Below are 18,185 nucleotides of genomic sequence, written 5' to 3'. Positions count from 1 at the left end.
TGAGTTGTGTCTTTATGTGTTTGTCTATTCTGGATTTTTTAAAAACAATCATTCTTCTGTAAATGTAATTATAAATCCTTTGACCAACATCTTCCCCTATTCCGTACCCTCTAACCACCCAAGCCTCTGGTTAAAGCTCCTCTACTATGTATTTCTATGAGGTCAACTTTTTGGAAGCCACATATGAGGGAGATCATATAATATTTGTCTTTCGGTACCTGTTTTATTTCATTTAACATTATGTTCTCCAGGTTCATCCATGTTGTTGCAAATGACAGAATTTCATTCTTTCTAGTATTCCTTTGTGTAAATATAACAGATTTTCTTTTCCAGTCATTGATTGATGGACTCTCAGGTTGATTTTATATTTTGACTGTTGTGAATATTGTTGTAATGAACATAGAACAGTAGATGTCTGTTCAAGATAATGATTTTATTTCCTTTGGATATATAGCTAGTAGTTGGACTACTGGATGTCAGTTCTATTTTTAATATTTTTAGGAATCTCCGTACTGTTTTCCATAATGACTGTACTAATATACCTTCCCACCAACAGTGTGAAAGAGTCCCCAGTCCTTCACTTCTTTGTCCACATTTGTTTTCTTTTGCCTTTTTGATAACAGCCCTTGTAACTGGAGTGAGATGACATCTCAATGTGGTTTTAGTTTGCCTTTAATAGATATAGGAAAAAAAATTCTTAACCTTACCAATCATTAGAAAAATGCTTTTTTTAAGAGAAACATTTGACTTTGCATTTTTCTGTGTTATCAAGAGAGATACACAATTTATAAATTGTGTATCTTTGTACATAATAGAATATTCTGAGTATATGTGTGTCTTACCATTTTGTATCAGTTTTTAAATTCCCAGATTTCTAAGGAGAAAAATAATCAAATGAGTTCAGGCAGAATGGGAAAACAATCAGTTGAATCTTTCAAAGATAAGCATATAAAAATTATAGAAATAAATTAATCTTTTAGAGAACATCTTAAGTTCTTAACTAAAATATGTGTTATAGAGCTATCTATATGAGCAGAGAAGATTTATTCTAAGTTATAGAAATATGATTTTTGTAACACTGGGATCATAAAGACTTTTTCTTAATTTCTTTGTTATTGTGCTGCTTTCATAATGACAAATATAAACTGGTTTCAAAAGAGCTATAGAAACAGACATTGTCTGTTTTTTTTGTTTTGTTTTGTTTTGTTTTGTTTAAATTAGAGCTATAGTCACATAGTAGTTGGGTTCATTCCAGACATGGGATTTGATTTTAGTTCATGTTCGCCCCCATCTTCCCTTCTCCTTCCTTTCCTCTATTAAACTTACTTTTGCTCATCTATTTATTTATGTTGGATTGATTCTTTTTACTTATACATAAAGGTGAAATTCCCTATGATGTATTTATAAATGCACATAACATGATTTTTAAAAGAATTTTTTAAAAAATGCATTCTCACCTTTCCCATCCTTCCTTTCTGTTTCTGTTTTATTTTTCTACGCTACGGATCTTCTCTGTATCTTTACCATGTCCTATATTTACCTTCCTTTTCTTTATTTTTTAGTCTAGTTTCCTCATATGAGAGAATACATTCAAAGTTTGTGTCTGATTTTGGCTTACTTCACTTAGATAATAATCTTCATTTCCATCCATTTATTGGCAGAAGCTATAATTTCATTCTTCTTTTCGGATGAGTAGAACTCCAGTGAGTGTGTGTGTGTGTATCACAATTTCTTAATCCTTTCCTCTATTGACAGGGACCTGGGTTGAATCCATAATTTAGCTACTATGAATTGTGAAGCTATAAATGTTGACCTGTGTGTACCACTATAATATGCCTATTTTAGATCTTTTGGGAAAATACCAAGGAATGAGATATCTGGGTCATATGGTGGTTCCATCCCTAGTTTTTTGAGGAATCTCCATACCCCTCTCCAGAATGGTTGTACTACTCTGCAGTTCCACCAACAATATACCAGTGTTCCTTTTCCCCCACAACCTCACTAGCATTTATTATTGTTTGTTTCTTGATAATTCACAAAGAGGAAGGCTTAATTACCATCATCTGAGTTCTCAATTTAATAAATGATACTAGAGAGTAAATGTGCATTATAGACCCTCCAATATTGTAGTTAATTGATCAAATATGACAAATATAGGCTGATAAGTTGGTTTGTATTTTGTTCAGTTTTGGAATACTTTTTTATATGAGTGTTGTGACATGGATGATATCTATTCCAATATAAGCATATAATATTTAAGACCAAACATTCTTAGCTTTAGAATGATTTGTTTATATGTCATTTAGGACTTGTGATGTTCTGGAAACTAGAAAAATTTTGAATTCCAATATTGAAATGTCATATAAAAACTAATTGTAAGAAACAAAATAAGCACTTTTTGGCCATTGTGGGTCTTCCCCAGTTTTACCCAGTAGACTACAACTAGGAATGGGTGGATGGATGGGTTGATTGTTATTTATTTATTTACTTTTTAGCCAGGGTCTTGCACATGCTGGGCAAGGACTTTACCACTGAGCTATATCCCTAGTTAACAACTAGGGAAATTGATGGGAAAAAAGCAGCTCAAGCAGAGGTGACCTCTCACCATCATTCTTACACATAAGGAATCCAGGGCCAGGGTTGGTGGAGGCGTGGTGCTGGTGATGAGGCTTCAAGAATACTTTTTCTCAGTACTATTCCCAGACTTCAGGCAAAATATGCAAATAGGAGTAAAAAAGTAAGAAACAGCAGTCAATGTCAACATATGAGTTAAACTGAAAGGGCGATGATATCGCTATCATAGTTAGAGCCTTCTTTGCTTTGAATTTCTTATAATTTATGGAGTGCTACCATGTGTTAGGCATTGAGCTAAGTGTTCCATATTCAGAGATAAAATGAAAAATTCTTTACATCACAAAATCATCATCTGGTGGAATAAATGACCAACTAAAAAGACTTAAAATGCAGTATGCAAGAGGAATTTGCAGCTGTGGAAACAGTCACCTCACTCAAACTGGGCTGTAGAATAGGAGTCAGAAGAGATTTTAGGAGTCAGAGATACCTGAATTGAACCACAAAGAGTAATTAGGGTCAGCCAAGCTAGGAAGGTTACGGGAAAGCTTTTCTGGCGAAGGAATCAGCTTGTGCAGAGAGATGCAAGCTCAGAAAAATGGTTTGTGTGGGCAATCTTGAATAGTTCTATGTGACTTAGAAAATGGAGTGATTTAAAGGGACTGGCAAGAAGCTGAAAGGATAATAGATGTTTTATTAGCAGGTAGAGGGATCAGACTTTGTCCTGAGGCTAAAAGTTAGCCTTCAAAGGATTGTGGGCAGGATGGTGATGTTATTTTAAAATTTAAAATGACTTAAAATACATTTTAAAATAAGTATTTTGACTGCTTTGTGAGAATGGGGATAAAAAGGGCACGTCTTCAGAGAGACTGTATGAGACTGTCCCTGTAATTGAGGACACAGATGTTCTGGAAGTGGCAGTTTGAGTGTCATCCTCCTTAATAACCCATCCTAATGTGCAAAGATGCAATAAGCAATAGGAAGTAGAGGCAGTAGATGGTAGAAATCAATTGTATGTTGGGATAGGGCATTAAAGATGATACCAAAGTTTGCAGATGGACTACCATATCCATCTTTAAAAAAAAAAAAATACCTAACAGTTCATAAGGTAGAGACCTTGAAGTTACTGGTTTTGTCTCCACTTTCCCTTTGTGTTCACATTAAAACCTTCATACCTTCAGGAAGTCTAAATAGTTAGAATAAACAGATTTTCATAGGCAACATAATTTCAATGGCAAAACCACATCTTAGCAACTTGTGAGATAATTTCACAATTTTTCCTGATCCTTACTTCACAAACAACAGGTTTTTCCCCATGCCAGTACTCACAGGCAGTTCATAACCAAGTTGGAGAACACTCAGAAATAAGAGAAGGAAACACTTGCATCATCGAGGAAATATTCACACTTCAGTGGAGAGCCAAAATTGGTCAGAAATCGGATTAAGGGAAAATAATCTTGTTTCTGTTAGCATTTGAAATTGTATCAGTGTTTTTCTTTATGTCTTTAGCAGATATATATTGTCTGTAATGAAAAGCAATTGCAAAAGCACTTCCCCTTTATTTAGGGAACTGAGTTCATGCCAGTTAGTAAGGTTTAGTTTTATAAAATTCCAAGTCTGGATAGCAGCAGGTCTTGCAAAGTGACTCCTTATCACATTTAATGTGTGTCATCTTTTTTGCACTGAAATAATTATTGTTTTATTTATTTTCAGGATGAGCAGAAGCTACAGGAGAATTTAAGGCAAGGTGCCATCATTATTACTGCCTTAATTAAAGAAAGAAATTCTGCACTCATTGGCCAGCTACTGGTAGCATGAAGAACACAGACGGCATCCAAAAACTCTTGCTTAATTTTGTTTAAGTATCTGTGTTCTGTTTTATTGCCCACCTCTATTCCCCCTAATATGTGGTAGAATATTTTCTATATCTTATGATTTATAGGATGCGATGCTTAGATTATAAAAGTGGATAACTGTTTATATCTGTGAAGTTGTGTGTGTCAAATATAAATTGCCTGAACCAGGAAAGAGTACATGGTAGAGAATAACTACCTTCACATAACAAATCTTCTCACAAAGGCTGAAAGGTCAAGTTGAAATAATGAACCTCCTAGGAATGAGAATTTAGAGAGTTTTAGTGATTATCTTAATTCTGTTTATTAATCATACTCTATTGAAGCTGATGAATAAGTCTTCAGACTTTTCAATGCTAAAATTGTCTTTTCACCATATGTTTTATCTTTTTGTCTTGTATTGATATTTTCCACACCTTCAAAAAGAGGGCAGGGGCATGACAGGAAATCGAACTGTTTCAGTTTTCTTCATCATTTGTCTCCTATTCCTCTATATCATTAAAGGAGATGTAATCTCCTCCTGCTTTTCTATTACTTTTAAGTTGCATATCCTCTTTGGTTTATGAAATGTAATTTTGACTTATTTTAAAGAATCCCATTTTTCTGAGTAAGTTTAAATGTCTGGAGGGTTTCATAGAAGTTGAGTGTTTTTAGTCAGTCCCTGGTTGGGAGCCTTCTGTAAAGCACATCATAGAGTCAAATTACTTACTCTTTCAATGAAGATAGTGCCTCTTGTTAAATCAAGTTCTTTTTTTTTTCCAATTTCCATTGAAATATAGGTCTTGAATTTTAATATCTTCCTTTACACTGAACAATTATGTACGTACAATCATTAGAAATGCCTTTTATTTTATACATTTATTTTATAAAAACTGATCAGATCATACCAGTCCTTAGACTGCATGTGGAATATAAAAGTTGCATGAAATGTTTTCAGCTAAAGATAGACAATAAAATATTGACCTTGTGAGATTTCTTTTTTCCCTGTATTTCTCAAGTATCCATATAGTAACTGAATTTATATTTTGCATTTAAATGAGTGATTATAATAGGCATGGAATAATTATTGCAATTCATTCTCCTAAATGAGATGGATTGTTTGAAGGTAGGTTGGATCTAAATGCCTGGTCTCACCACTTTTCCTTTCTCTAGGAATGTTAGGAAACACAAATCAGTTAACTCACACTATTGAGGGTGAACTAAGTGGGCAATGTGTAGATTTGGCTAGAACATCTGTGTCCCTTTTTGGGGTGGTAACTGTGAGGAGAGAAGCTAGAACAAAGGCCATGTCCTGTGCCTGTTGAAGTCTTCAGAGAAAGTTTTAAGACTTTGAAAGGCAGAGGGGGAAACATTACCTGTGTCTGCAGCACAGCAAAATCACCTTACTCTCCAGGGTGTCAACTGTGGCAACAGATCTCAACAAGGGACTATGATATCAGGCATGGATTTATCTTGGAGCAATTTGTGACCCACAGCACTGAAAATTTAGAAGAACAAGACCCACCCACCCCCATCCTCATCCCAGCTTTCATTGTTCAGATGAGAAAGTTGGAGATCAGGGATCTTATTGACCTTGCCCAGTGTTCTTGTAAAGGAGGTAGGGTTTAAACTCAGAAAGAGTGATACATTTTAAACTCACAGCCAGCATAACAAAGGCTCCTGGCAAAGACTTCCAAAATAGAGTTTGTGACATGTACATCAGAAAGCCAGAAGCTCAGAGTGAGCATCCAGGAATGGACAAGCCTGGGGGACTCCTCTGTCCAATGACCAGATGGAAGTCCTAGGGCTTCTGGCTTCCAAGCCACCTTTCCAGCATACTATAGGCAGAGGTGAAGGGATAGAGTTACTGGCTAATAAGTAAATATAAATTATTTTATTGATTGTTAAGAGATAAAGAAGTAACTTTGCAGTTACGTTTTTATCATTGCTTTGTAAATTTAATTACTATAATTAAAACCTGTTCATCCTCTGTTTTCCAAGACCACTTAAAAAAGAATAGTAGTTATACCTTAGGATTGCTGAAATTGCTTCTAGCTGTGAAAGAGTTTTTGGAAAGACTTTTATTTCTAAATGTATGCTACCTAGTTAAATGCAATTTACTTTCTTTAGGAATTTGAAACTGAACAATACCATCAGTAACTTGTATTGGTAAGAGGTAGTAATTTTTTTTTTCTTTTCCATTAAAGTCCTCAGTTTAAAGGTGATGCAAGTATACTTACCTACAGGTAAAAGTCAGACCCCTTTATCCTATCAGAACCATTGTTCTGTGGCCATTTTAAGCATTTTGCATTGGTTTAACAGAATTCTTTTTGATGCTAATGTACTAGCACTGTGAAATTTTATCTCACATATATAAATACAGCGATCTGGAAATAAAATTGCAGAACATTTTCTACTAAAAATTTGTAAATTTCATTTTGTTCTAATGTCAAAACTAATTGTGAATTTATGGAAGCATAAATCATAACATTTTAAATGAACCATTAGTGCCCATTTGGAAGAAGAAAGACTGAAGTTATTTTAAAAGTTTAATTCGGAAATAAGTAAAATAAATGAAAAAAATAATTTACTTTGTTAGCATACTTTAAAATTAGTGGATTAGAAGTGGCTGTGTAGTTGGTGGTTAACATTGTACCATTTGTACATGTTCTTATAGATGTTAATTTCAAAATTGAAAAATATATACATATTTTAACATGAAAAGTAAAAACAATTCTAAATCTGTTTTATCTCCCAACAAAGAAATAATTGATAAGTAAATTATTTATATTTTTAAAACTAATGACATTTTCGTTGACATTTAATGTATGCATACTTTTTTTTCAAACTCAGTCACAATAAATATCATGTTATAAAAATATAGTAGTGTAATGCTTTATATTTTGGAAAGCTAGAATTTGGAGTCCAGATCTATTATTCTGTTAAAAATATTGTAAAAATTATAAAATATTAAAAAATTATAAAACCAAAAAGTCTAAGTTGGATTTCTTTCTTCTTCCCATCATTTTTACCAGGTGTCCTATTGTAGTGGCTACTAAGTACACAAGAATTATATTTGAGCTCAAGGGAAAAGAGTATTGTGCTCACTTCTTGATCTCTTTGGTGAATGTGTTATTGTTCAGAAATACTCTTGTCCTCCCCTTTCTTTCCTCCAGAGGATGATGTTTTCACTTCTTGACTTTGGGATTCATCATGAAACCTGCTTTGACCAATGGAGTGAATCAGAAGTGATGGTGTGCCGTTGACACTAAACCTTAAGCCTACCACATGCATTTTGCTTGTTTTCTTACACTTCTGCCACCATAGTGAGAAGAACGCCAGCTTAGCCTACTGCCGCCAGAAGGAAGATGAGAACCTGGGCCAGCTGATCTCCAGCTAACCACTCACGGGTGGAGAGCCCAGCTGAGAGCAGCAGAGCCACCTTGCTCAGTGCAGTGGATCCCCAGCGGACATCTGAGTTAAATAAATGTGTGTGTGTGTGTGTGTGTGTGTGTGTGTGTGTGTGTGTTTGCTTTTGCTAGTACAGAGGACTGAGTCTCTCTCCTTTTTGGGGGGCAGTGAGGAGTACTGGGGATTAAACCCAGAGGCACTGAGTAACTTACGACCTCACTAAGTTGCTGAGGCTGACTTTGAACTCTTGATTCTCCTGCTTCAGCCTCCCCAGCCTCTCGAATTATAGGTGTGTACCACCATGCCCAGCGAGGACTGAGTCTTAATATATCCTTTGGTAATCAAGGAAAGAAAATCTATGGTACTATGTGGTATATTTGTCCCCAAAGGTTTAGGAAACATCTAGAGACACATTTTACTAAAGCAGAGTACTTATAGGAGAAATATTAGAACAATGACCCCACCATACTGGAAGGTTCTGAGGATATCACACTTGATATTTAGTCGATTTTTTTTTAATTGGTTCTTTTTAATTATACATGACAGTAGAATCCAATACTTAATAGCTTCTAAAAGAGTGGGTCTGAATGTTTTAGAAAAATTTTCAACAGTTGAAATTTTCTTGTCTGTGAAATGATACTGAGTTGAAATTATGGTTAGTAATTTAAAATTATTAAACTAATACTTATTGAATGTTTACCTACTATGTTCCAAATACTGTTCTCACTGCTTTGTATGTACATGATAATATATTATTATTTCTCATAGTACCCTTATGTGCTAGGTAGTACACCTATCACGATTTAAAATTGAGAAGCAAATGCCTGTTGTCTCAGCAACTAAGGAGACTGAGGCAGGAGGGTTATTGGAGCCCAGGAGTTTGAGACCAGCCTGGATGTAGTGAAAACCCATCTCAAAAACAAAACAAAACAAAACATGAGGAAACCAACACATAAACATTATAAGTAACGAATTCAGAGTCACCCAAGGAGTAAGTGGTAAAAATGGTAATAAAATTTGGTTATATGGCCTCAGAGCTTATATTCCTAAGCACTATGTTATATGATATTGAAAAAATACTATTTTAAGATTTCTCAAAGGCTCTCAAAGATAGACCTCTCAATATTTTTTTCTTTAATAACAAAAGAAATGAGTACAACCCAGTACTTTTCAGTGTTTCCCGTATTCCTTTCCTTTGCCCATCACCATTCCAGTGTACAAATTTTAGAACATCCTTGGATCTGCATGTGAAATTAACAAAGGCTGATTCCCACCTACGATTATTAATGTCATCTCGATAAGCTCTAAAGTTGATGGTATTTCCCCAGGCAATGAAGAACAGTTATGTTTGGATAACACAAGTGGAAGATGAAAAAGAGAATCAAGTGTTCTCTTGATGAACAGATTCTCTGTGCTTCGGCAGTACTGCAAGGCATGAAAAATGTTGAAATCCATTCACCATTTTTACAGGAGTAAGGAAGATCTCAGGAATGAGAAAGTATAAAGTCTTTTTTAGCCATGAAATTCTTAGTTACAATGTTTGCTCCATAGGAAAAAATTTTGAGTGAATGGTGACCAGTATGATGAGCAAGGCCAGAGAGGAGCCAGATTGTTTTTTCCCTTCCCATGTGTAACATTGTATTCTTTGATTATTATAAATGTCTTTGCAGCTGAAATGCATTATGCAAATTAATTCTCTACTTAGTGAAGATGCTACCAAATAATCTGACAGTTGTTAAAACATCTGGGCCTATTTAGCAGCATAGATGAAGCCTGGCTTCTCTAATACCATTTTTTCTTCCAATTTAATCTTAATTAATCCTCACAGGGTTTCTATGAGGTAGGTCTCCATTGACCTTGTGATATAACAATTGCAAAAAAGCAGATGCAGAGATAGACTCACGATTACACAGTACACTGGAAGCCAGACTGACCTTTACTTTGGATACTTTTTTAGGAGATTGTGTAAAAAGTAGGACTATTGTTATGCTTGAAAAAATTCGATATAAATCTACATCCAGAATTTTACCTGGATGTATCACCTCATTCTCCATTTGACAAAATTGCAGTTGAACCCCAGAGGCAAAAACTTCCAAAAGGCACTCCTAGTGATCCTTTTGACCTGAGTGGAAACATAGTTGGAGATTCCACATGGGGGCCAATTTTGTAAGAATTTCCACTGGTCTGTCATAATTGGGTTATTTGGATAAGGTTTGGCAAAGCATCTAGTAGATTGAATGAGGTTTCTGGAACTCTGCCATTTTGGAGCTATCCATTATGTTCTTTGTTCTATCTCATTATAAAATGAGCTATTGAAATTGGTTGGTGTATTGGTTTGTTCGGTTTTCATTCTTTTATTTTTTTCTTTTCTGTTCTTTACGTCTGAGCCCTTAATTTTGTTGAAAGCAAGCTCTTCAGTCTGGATAACAAAACATTCCTTTGAGGAGGAGGAAATAGATGATAAAATCTGTGTGTTACTAATTTTCTTCAATAGTTTGGAGGAATTTTTTCCCCATCCTGTGTGTGTTTTTAAGACCCTGTAAAGTTCATAGTTCCTTTTTCTTTTTTTTTTTTTTTTTTGTTTGAATAGAAAATCATTCTCTTTAATCCCACCTGAGTTTTAAAAATGCATTATTGAACTGCCCAGCTCAGGAATTCAGTGGCATGTTTTACTGAATGGAGGTATGTGTGACCTGATGGTAAAAGAATGCTATTCAAAGATGTTTCCGCCTGTTTGTTTCTTGTATCAGTTGCTGTTCACATACATCTGGAAAGAAGCCAGAATACCTACACAAATTAAGAGTTTTGAAGATCCCAGCGGGAATATCCATAAGTTCTTCCACGAATTAGAAATTTAAGACATGTAATATAGTATAAAGCAAGTAGGGACAACTGCAGACCAACTGTTCTTAGCTCTGGTTTGGTAATCTGAATGAATATTAAAAGATTTGAGTTAATCATGCAGTTATGCATATTGCTACTCCTTCCCAAAGTTATGGGTATTGCCTAAATGGAATTTTAATTTACTAAATTGTTACCTAATATCAAACACATTCAATTTCGAAGTTAGTTTTATACTCTTACCACACTGAAATTTTATAATATGTAATTATTTATCATTAATTAATAATTAAGGATCATCTTTATGTAACTCCATAAATGAGTTGATAGAGTAAAGGACAAATGTGAAAAATTGGATATGTTCCCCCTAGAGTTTTTTTCATGAAGTATTTTGGAACTGTCATTCTCAGTACATGAACCAAAAAATGTATTAGAAGAGTGTAGTAATTGACATTCTCTGATCTTTCTTTTCATTACCTTTGAACTATTGCTAAATCTTAAATATAAAATTCCTTAAGAAAGGCAATCTAAAAGTTTAACTTTTTAAAAATTTGGGTGTAGGTGTGTGTTTGTGTGTGGAAACAGAAAAAAAGTTTATCATTATCCTATGGACATTTTCTTGAGAGAATTGTTCTAAACAAAAATTATAATGTTTATACAAGAAGAACTTCTAGAAACTAGGTGTCTGACTTTGTATAAGTGGGAGAATACAGAAAATACATCTGGTTCATATACATAATAAATGTTCATATCAAATAATTTTTTATCATTAACTATTCTCATTGGCAATGCAAATGAACACCTTTTTAGAGTGATCATATATCTTTTATGTTGCAGTCTCACTAGCCTGTGGCATAAAAATGAGATTATACTTCCACTCGTTTCATTTTTAAATCTAAATTATTATAACTTGAGCCCCCATGGTTTCTGTCAGAACCTAACCTCGCAACATCCTCTCCAGCAATTTCATGTATGTTCTAGAAGTCTTTCAGTTTCTGATACTCTCTGGTGTTGTCACCATGCTCTTGTTCCTGTTGCTAATGACTTCATGAACAAGATCTCTTATGGGCACTACCACCCTACCTTAACTGTCACTGCGTGTCTCACCAGAGGAATTGTTTGTGCATCCAGAGAATCTGTCTTGGATGCCCTTCCAACCCACTTGAACAGCTTGATCTCAGATGCAATACAATGGATGCAGGTAGAGTCTAGACTCTCTGATACCATGATAATCTTTCTGTTGCAAAAGACATGTAGTACTACTAGAAAGAAGCAAAGGTAGATCTGTCACTCACACCAGGCCCATCTCCTCATAGCTCACTGTCAAAAACACTTTTGATCCGTGTGTATTTGGGCCCAGCTACTCCTGAACCAGAGAGTAGGCAATGCCTATCCTTAACTACCTCTCCAAACAAAGGACTTGCCTTTATTTATAACATCCAGAGTACATCTCTGAATGACTATCATCCACTCCCTTCAAGATAAGCATTGTGTTCCAGTTAAACACAAAATAGTGTCAGTATTAATACATTCCCAAAGGCTGGATATTTTAGTTTTATCCATTTTGTAGTGCTCTAATTAAATAACATCTCTCTATCAGCCCCCATATGTATATATGAAGAAATATTTATAAGACTTGAATAAATTCAGGAATAAATGTTACCTAGAAACATAAGTAGGGACAAAGTATGAAAAAGACTGCTTTTTTTTTCCTTCATAGAATCTCAGTGATCTTTGTCATGATAAATAATACCTTGTGTCTGGCACTATGGTACACACCTGTATTCCCAGCTACTCAGGAGCCTAAGGCAGGAATATCACAAGTTTGAGGCCAACCTGGGCAGATTAGTGACCCTGTTATCAAAATAAAAAGTGTTGGGGGTATATAGCTCAGGCAGAGCATTTGCCTAGCATGCATAAGGTCCTGGATTCAATCTCTAGTACTAAAAAAAACTCTTGGAAACAAATTTGTTATTTAATAATTAGTATTAAAGTTGTAATTTATTTTTTGCCAAGAAATTTTCAAAAATTATCAGATATAACTTTTTTCCAAGAAGAAGTATTCACTCAAAAAATTAAATGCTTACAAAACTATTGAAAGGGCTTGGGGAATGAAGGTCAGGAAAAGCTGTCCCTAGCTTTTTTTTTTTTTTTTTTTTTAATTAGTGCATTAGAGTTGTATATAATATTGGGGTTCATTTTGACATAAACATACAAGCAAGGAATATAATTTGCTCCTATTCTGTCCCCAGTTCTTCCCCTTTCTTTCTTCCCTCCCTGTCTCCTCTACTGGTTTTCTTTCTATTTTTTTATGTTTTTTAAAGTTGGATCTTTATAGATGTAAAAGTGAAATCCATTGTGGCGTATTCATATACATACACAGAACAGTTAGGTTAATTTCATTCCACCATCCCTTCTTTTTCTCTACCATCCTCCCTCCCTGTCAATCCACTTTCTGGGACTTATAGGGATCTATACAATACAGAAGAGCCTAAGGCCATAGATACCAAGTAAGAATCCTGAGATCACATAGTTAGTGAGTGGCATGTGTATTTTTGGTGTTCCTCCTACATTTTTCTTGTTAATTAAGATCTGAAAGTGATCCTTGATAGAATGAGAAACTAAAAGACCTGGTGATTAAAAAAAATAGAATTGATTTATTCAATTTTGTTCCAGTTGTTTCAATTCTCATTTTTCTATGAACTTTAGGTCAAATGGAGGAGTTAGTTATGAGCAACTGATGTGTCTGTCTCTCCTGGTTAAGATGCAAACCAAATAGCAGAACAAATCATGAGCATCTCTTACAATCAAGAAGTTTTGCACCTATGGGAGTGGTCCACAAAGGTAGAATTCCTATTCTCCTTGGTACACTTGAAATCTGAGAGAAACAAATGAAAATTATGACCATGGAAAGTTCTGTCTGGTTAAAATGAATTGTCATTGTTGGTGACAGTTGAGGAGAGAACCTTCCAACATGTGAGAAGCAGAGAATGAACTGTCTCACTGTGGCCTAGGTACTCAAAATTTTGCTCAGGCTTTACTAAGCTCCTTTCCTAAACTTTCTGAAGACAACTCATTGTCCTTGGGCATTCACAGAGCACCAGTGAATACCCCCACTCTCTAAATGTAAATTATATTGAAACATTCTTCTTGTACATCTTTAAGATGGAATCTCTGTGAGACTGTTTTAGCTCTTTGATTAGCTCCAGTTTTTCTTTTTTTCTTTTTCTTTCTTTTTTTTTTTTTTTTAAGTAAGAGTAACCTGCTAAGTTCTTTTCAAGTGTAAAATTTAATTCCAATTATGATCGCCCACCGCCTGCGGGGACAATCACAACGTGTACGCTCTTCTTGATCACAGGAACCAAAAGGGGCTTTATTCCACAAGTATCAGACTTATATTGAGAACAGTAGCCTATCAGAGAGTAGACTACCAGGGAAGTCAGCCTATCAAGGAACAGTCTCCAGGCAGATACCAGGATCGCCTCATGTACAACAGTCAACCAGAGTTACTTCCTAAAACTTGTATATGAGTGCAGCTATGTCTGGCAAGCTGCCAGGCGCCATCTTAGAGATCAGGCCACGGTGCGGCTCTGGGGCCCTCAGAGCCCGCCCCTGACATCCAATGTAGTAGCAGAGTCAACTATCCTTAAATTAAGCATCTAAGTAAGTAGATACAAACTCTAGAGAAATTTAGAACCTTAGCAAAGGAAACGGAATATAAAAAATAACGGATACTTAAGAACAGGTTGAAGCATATGAATCTTTGATTTTTAAACCAATTTACTTCCAATTTTAAGGCCTATGCCTATGAAATTGGAACAAAAGTCCAGTTCAGTCATTCTTCAGCCTCCTCTTGCCTCAGGGATAACTAACAACCCTGGGTCTTCAAAAGTGTGGAAGCATCAGAATTACTCCTCTAGTCCCTCTAGTCATCCTCCACTGTTGGCCCTGGAGGATCCTGCTATCCCTGCAGGTCCAGAAGTCAGGGGCAGTAACATAACCTGTTCCCTTTATTCCTGGGTCCCATCATCCACCCTTCTCCCCGCCAACTCTCTTTATTTGACACTCTCTCCTCTTGCCTCTTTTCCCTTATCTAGCATTCATGAGCAACATCTCATAGATTTGGGGTCTTAGACCAGAACCAGCAGCAGCTGTAACTTGAGGCTCTTCTTGCTTTCTTCCTTTCAAAATCACTGAGGTAAGGAATAATAAAGTCAGGCTACACCTTTTGAATATAAGGGGGAAGGAAAAACAGGTTGCAAAACACTAATGAATAGCTCAAATAGTCCTCCCTTCCTTATATGAAATATTAAATGAGGGATGCTGATAATGCTACTTCCAGCGCCAATTTCTGGCCCCCTGGACCCCAGTGCAGATTAAGTGGACTTCAGTCTTATATCTCCAAATTCCTCCAGAATAATATGTTTACACTAGGGCATTTTACTTTTTAGTTAAATTTAGTTGAAAGCTGAATCTGTATTTTTACACTCCCCCTCAAGCTAATTCCCAAATTCATGTTTGTCAAAATGTTGCTCTCCATCTTTTGGAGTTTTGGTTCGTTTTTTCTTGTTTTCTATGCAACCACCTGTCCCTTTGACCTACTCATTAAATTCAGGCTGACCTTTTTCTCTTGCCATCCCTTGGTTTATGTACTGATTAGTTCAAGCCACATGTCCTACAGGCCACACTCCCACAACCTCTTACCATTTCCTGATCACCCCTGTGATCTTTGCTTCATGACTTTGAACACACTGCTGAGCTTTGAGGGCATGCTTTACAAGTCTTTATTTTCTTTTAGCCTAGATTGATAAATGTTGGTGACAGGTATAAAAGAAATTAAGCAGAAAGGCAGGCTCTGAATTGAATGAATCTCCTAAATTTTCTGTTCCTTCATAAGCTCTATAAATAACCCTTTCCACCTTATACCTTCCTGATCCACCATTTTCAATAACTTTGTTTAAATAATCTCAAGTAAACTCATCATTTGTCTTTTACTATTTCCTCCATCATCTTAGCCCACCACACAGCTGGCAGGCTGGATCTGCCTTTAGGCCAGCGTGTACCTTCAGTGGAATCAGACGTGTTGCCTTTCTGACCACATACCCGCTCACCCCCTTCCTGCTGCTCAGATGTCCTCTCTTCCTGGGAACGCACGACCTACCCTTTGTTTATTCAATTCTTATCCTTCCTACAATATTCATCCCTACTTCTCTTTGACTGGCATACCTTTCCTGACCTCTCTCTGTTGTTTTGTTACTTATAAGTCACGCTCAAATCAATGCTCAATTTACATGCACAGTTGGGGTGCACTCATTTACATCTTTTCTCAACTCTATAAAAAACCCTTTCCTTAGAAAGACACCTTGTCTTGGTTTATAACTGACTGCTCCATAGGCCCAGCCCTGCTTTGAACACACAATGAGCTTTGTGTAGACACACAGCAGGGAAACAAAATCTGGATACACATATGCAGTCTATTGATTTGGTAGAAATTAATTAATAAATTGTTGCCTCCTTTGAGAATACTCCTGAAGTAACTTTTACCACTAACTGACTCTGTTTCAGGTACTATAGTAGATGCTTTCTGTACTATATTTAAACTCAGCTAATGGAAAATACATGTTCTCTTGTGTAACATAAGTTCATTCTTTATGCAACTTAAACTGTTTCTTTTGATAATTTTACTTAGGTTCCATTATAGTGATGATCTGCAATTTTTATTTAAAGGTAGGCACTTAAACATATAGGAATTTAACCTTCTCATCCAAAAAAAAAAAAAAAAAAAAAAGGGGGAAAGGAATACAAAGGAAGGAAGTCAATTGTCAAATCGTTTATGAGTAGCCACTTAGCACCAGATCAAATAAGTACTCTTATGCAGGATACCTCAGGTGCCCTGGTAACTGGCATTTGTAAAAAGCTTGTAAAACATTCAGCCCTCTTTGAAGTTTACCTCTTTTCTTCTGTTCTTTCCTGAAGTACACAAAAGAATTCAAGCAAACTCTTGAAATCCCTTTTACATATATCTGCTGCTTTAATGGAAGCTAAGCTCCATCTGGTGGTAGAATTTGCTTTTGTGTGTGGACTTCTGCATATGTACTAAGATCTATCCAGCAGTGAAACAAAATCTGGATACACATTTGCAGACATTCATATATGTAACACAAGCATGTTTTACACTGTCACAAAAGTCAGTAAAATATGCTGATACTTTATTTTATTTATTTAAAACATGATATTCAACATTTGCTTATTATAAATATTTTATGTTCAGGCTATCAGTGATGACTAGAATGGTTTCATGAAAATCACAAACCAAATCTTTCCTCTTACCTCTGCTGTATAATCAAGATTGTTTATAAAAGAAATTTGTTTTGATAACAGTTTATTTAGAGGCCTCTGATTAATATAAAGTTTTTTAAATGAAGAAATGTTTGAAAATATTAAGTCATAAGTTTGGCTAATGCAATTCTTTACTTGATGCATGTATATGTCCTTCCTCACAAGTATGAGTGTGTTATTATATGTCCCTTTTGGTTGAGTGACATAATTTTGTAACTTTTAGCTTTATAAGGACGAGAAAACTATCCAGAGTTTATACACTGGAGAACTCCAACTGGATTTAGTTCACAGATCTGTTTAGTTTTATCTGTACTGAAAGTATGAAAGAGTTGCCTACATTTGCAAACTGGGAAATTTCATTACAAAAATGCAGCTATCCTGTGGTGAGGGACCTTTTTCTTACAAGGCCTGATCCCAACCTGAGGAGTGATTACTCTTTTTAAGAGACATACACACTAATTTTCCATAGGCCCCACTACTCCTTAATGTTCACACTGTTCCCCCTTTACTCTTTGTTGTCTGGTTTCTGAGGCTATTTACATTTAAAGCCACTGTGGTTCATTTATGGTGCTTGTCTGAGAACTTTATAGTGTAGCAGAAAAAGAAAAATCAAGACAGTCAGGTCCAAATGTGAAGGAAGTAACCCAAACACAATATATAAAATTGTTTCTCTATCATTTGACACAATGTGAAAGTGGTGGAAGAGGTGTACCTCAAATAACATATTTAAGAGAAAGGAGATCTTTCCTAACTATGCAAGTCACAAATTTTAAAGTCTTGGTTCTCTTTAAAATACAACCACTCCCCTGATGGGGAAAGATTGAACATGAATTATTTTCATTTTAAGTTCATTTTAGTTGTCTTAAACATCATCAGATCCAACCATTTATTTGATAGAGAAAGCTGGACTATGGATGGAGTGATTTTGACAAGGACTCAGCTCAACTGAAAAGTTAAAGCTGAAATCTTAGAAGCCATTTCTACCTTACATAGTAGGGAGAGAAGTCATGATTAAAGGACTCTACACCTACAGGGTGGTAGGATGCAGAAGTTGGCAAACAAGATATGGGAAAAAGATCTAATAATAATAGATACAAGGTATCTAAACACACTGCAGCCCTGCCAAGATTCTCAGTCTTTGCACAGGTTGGATGGATGAAAAAATGATTTATGGACATATTCCAAAGTAGC

At 35.5% G+C, this 18,185-nt stretch overlaps 1 protein-coding gene across 2 annotated transcripts in view; it reads left to right on the top strand.

Annotated features, from left to right (window-relative positions):
• Nucleotides 1-7,324, top strand: part of Crppa (CDP-L-ribitol pyrophosphorylase A) — a 322,232-nt gene extending 314,908 nt beyond the window's left edge. For both annotated transcript variants that reach the window (XM_047562282.1, XM_047562281.1), the window contains one exon: nt 4,285-7,324. In XM_047562282.1, the coding sequence (XP_047418238.1) occupies nt 4,285-4,389 (105 nt within the window). In that variant the 3' untranslated portion in view covers nt 4,390-7,324. The remainder of the gene's footprint in view (nt 1-4,284) is intronic.
• The last annotated feature ends 10,861 nt before the right edge of the window (nt 7,325-18,185 follow it).

Source organism: Sciurus carolinensis, chromosome 8 (genome assembly GCF_902686445.1).
Source record: "Sciurus carolinensis chromosome 8, mSciCar1.2, whole genome shotgun sequence".
NCBI classification, from domain to species: Eukaryota; Metazoa; Chordata; class Mammalia; order Rodentia; family Sciuridae; genus Sciurus; species Sciurus carolinensis.
This window is presented reverse-complemented; position numbering and strand designations above follow the sequence as displayed.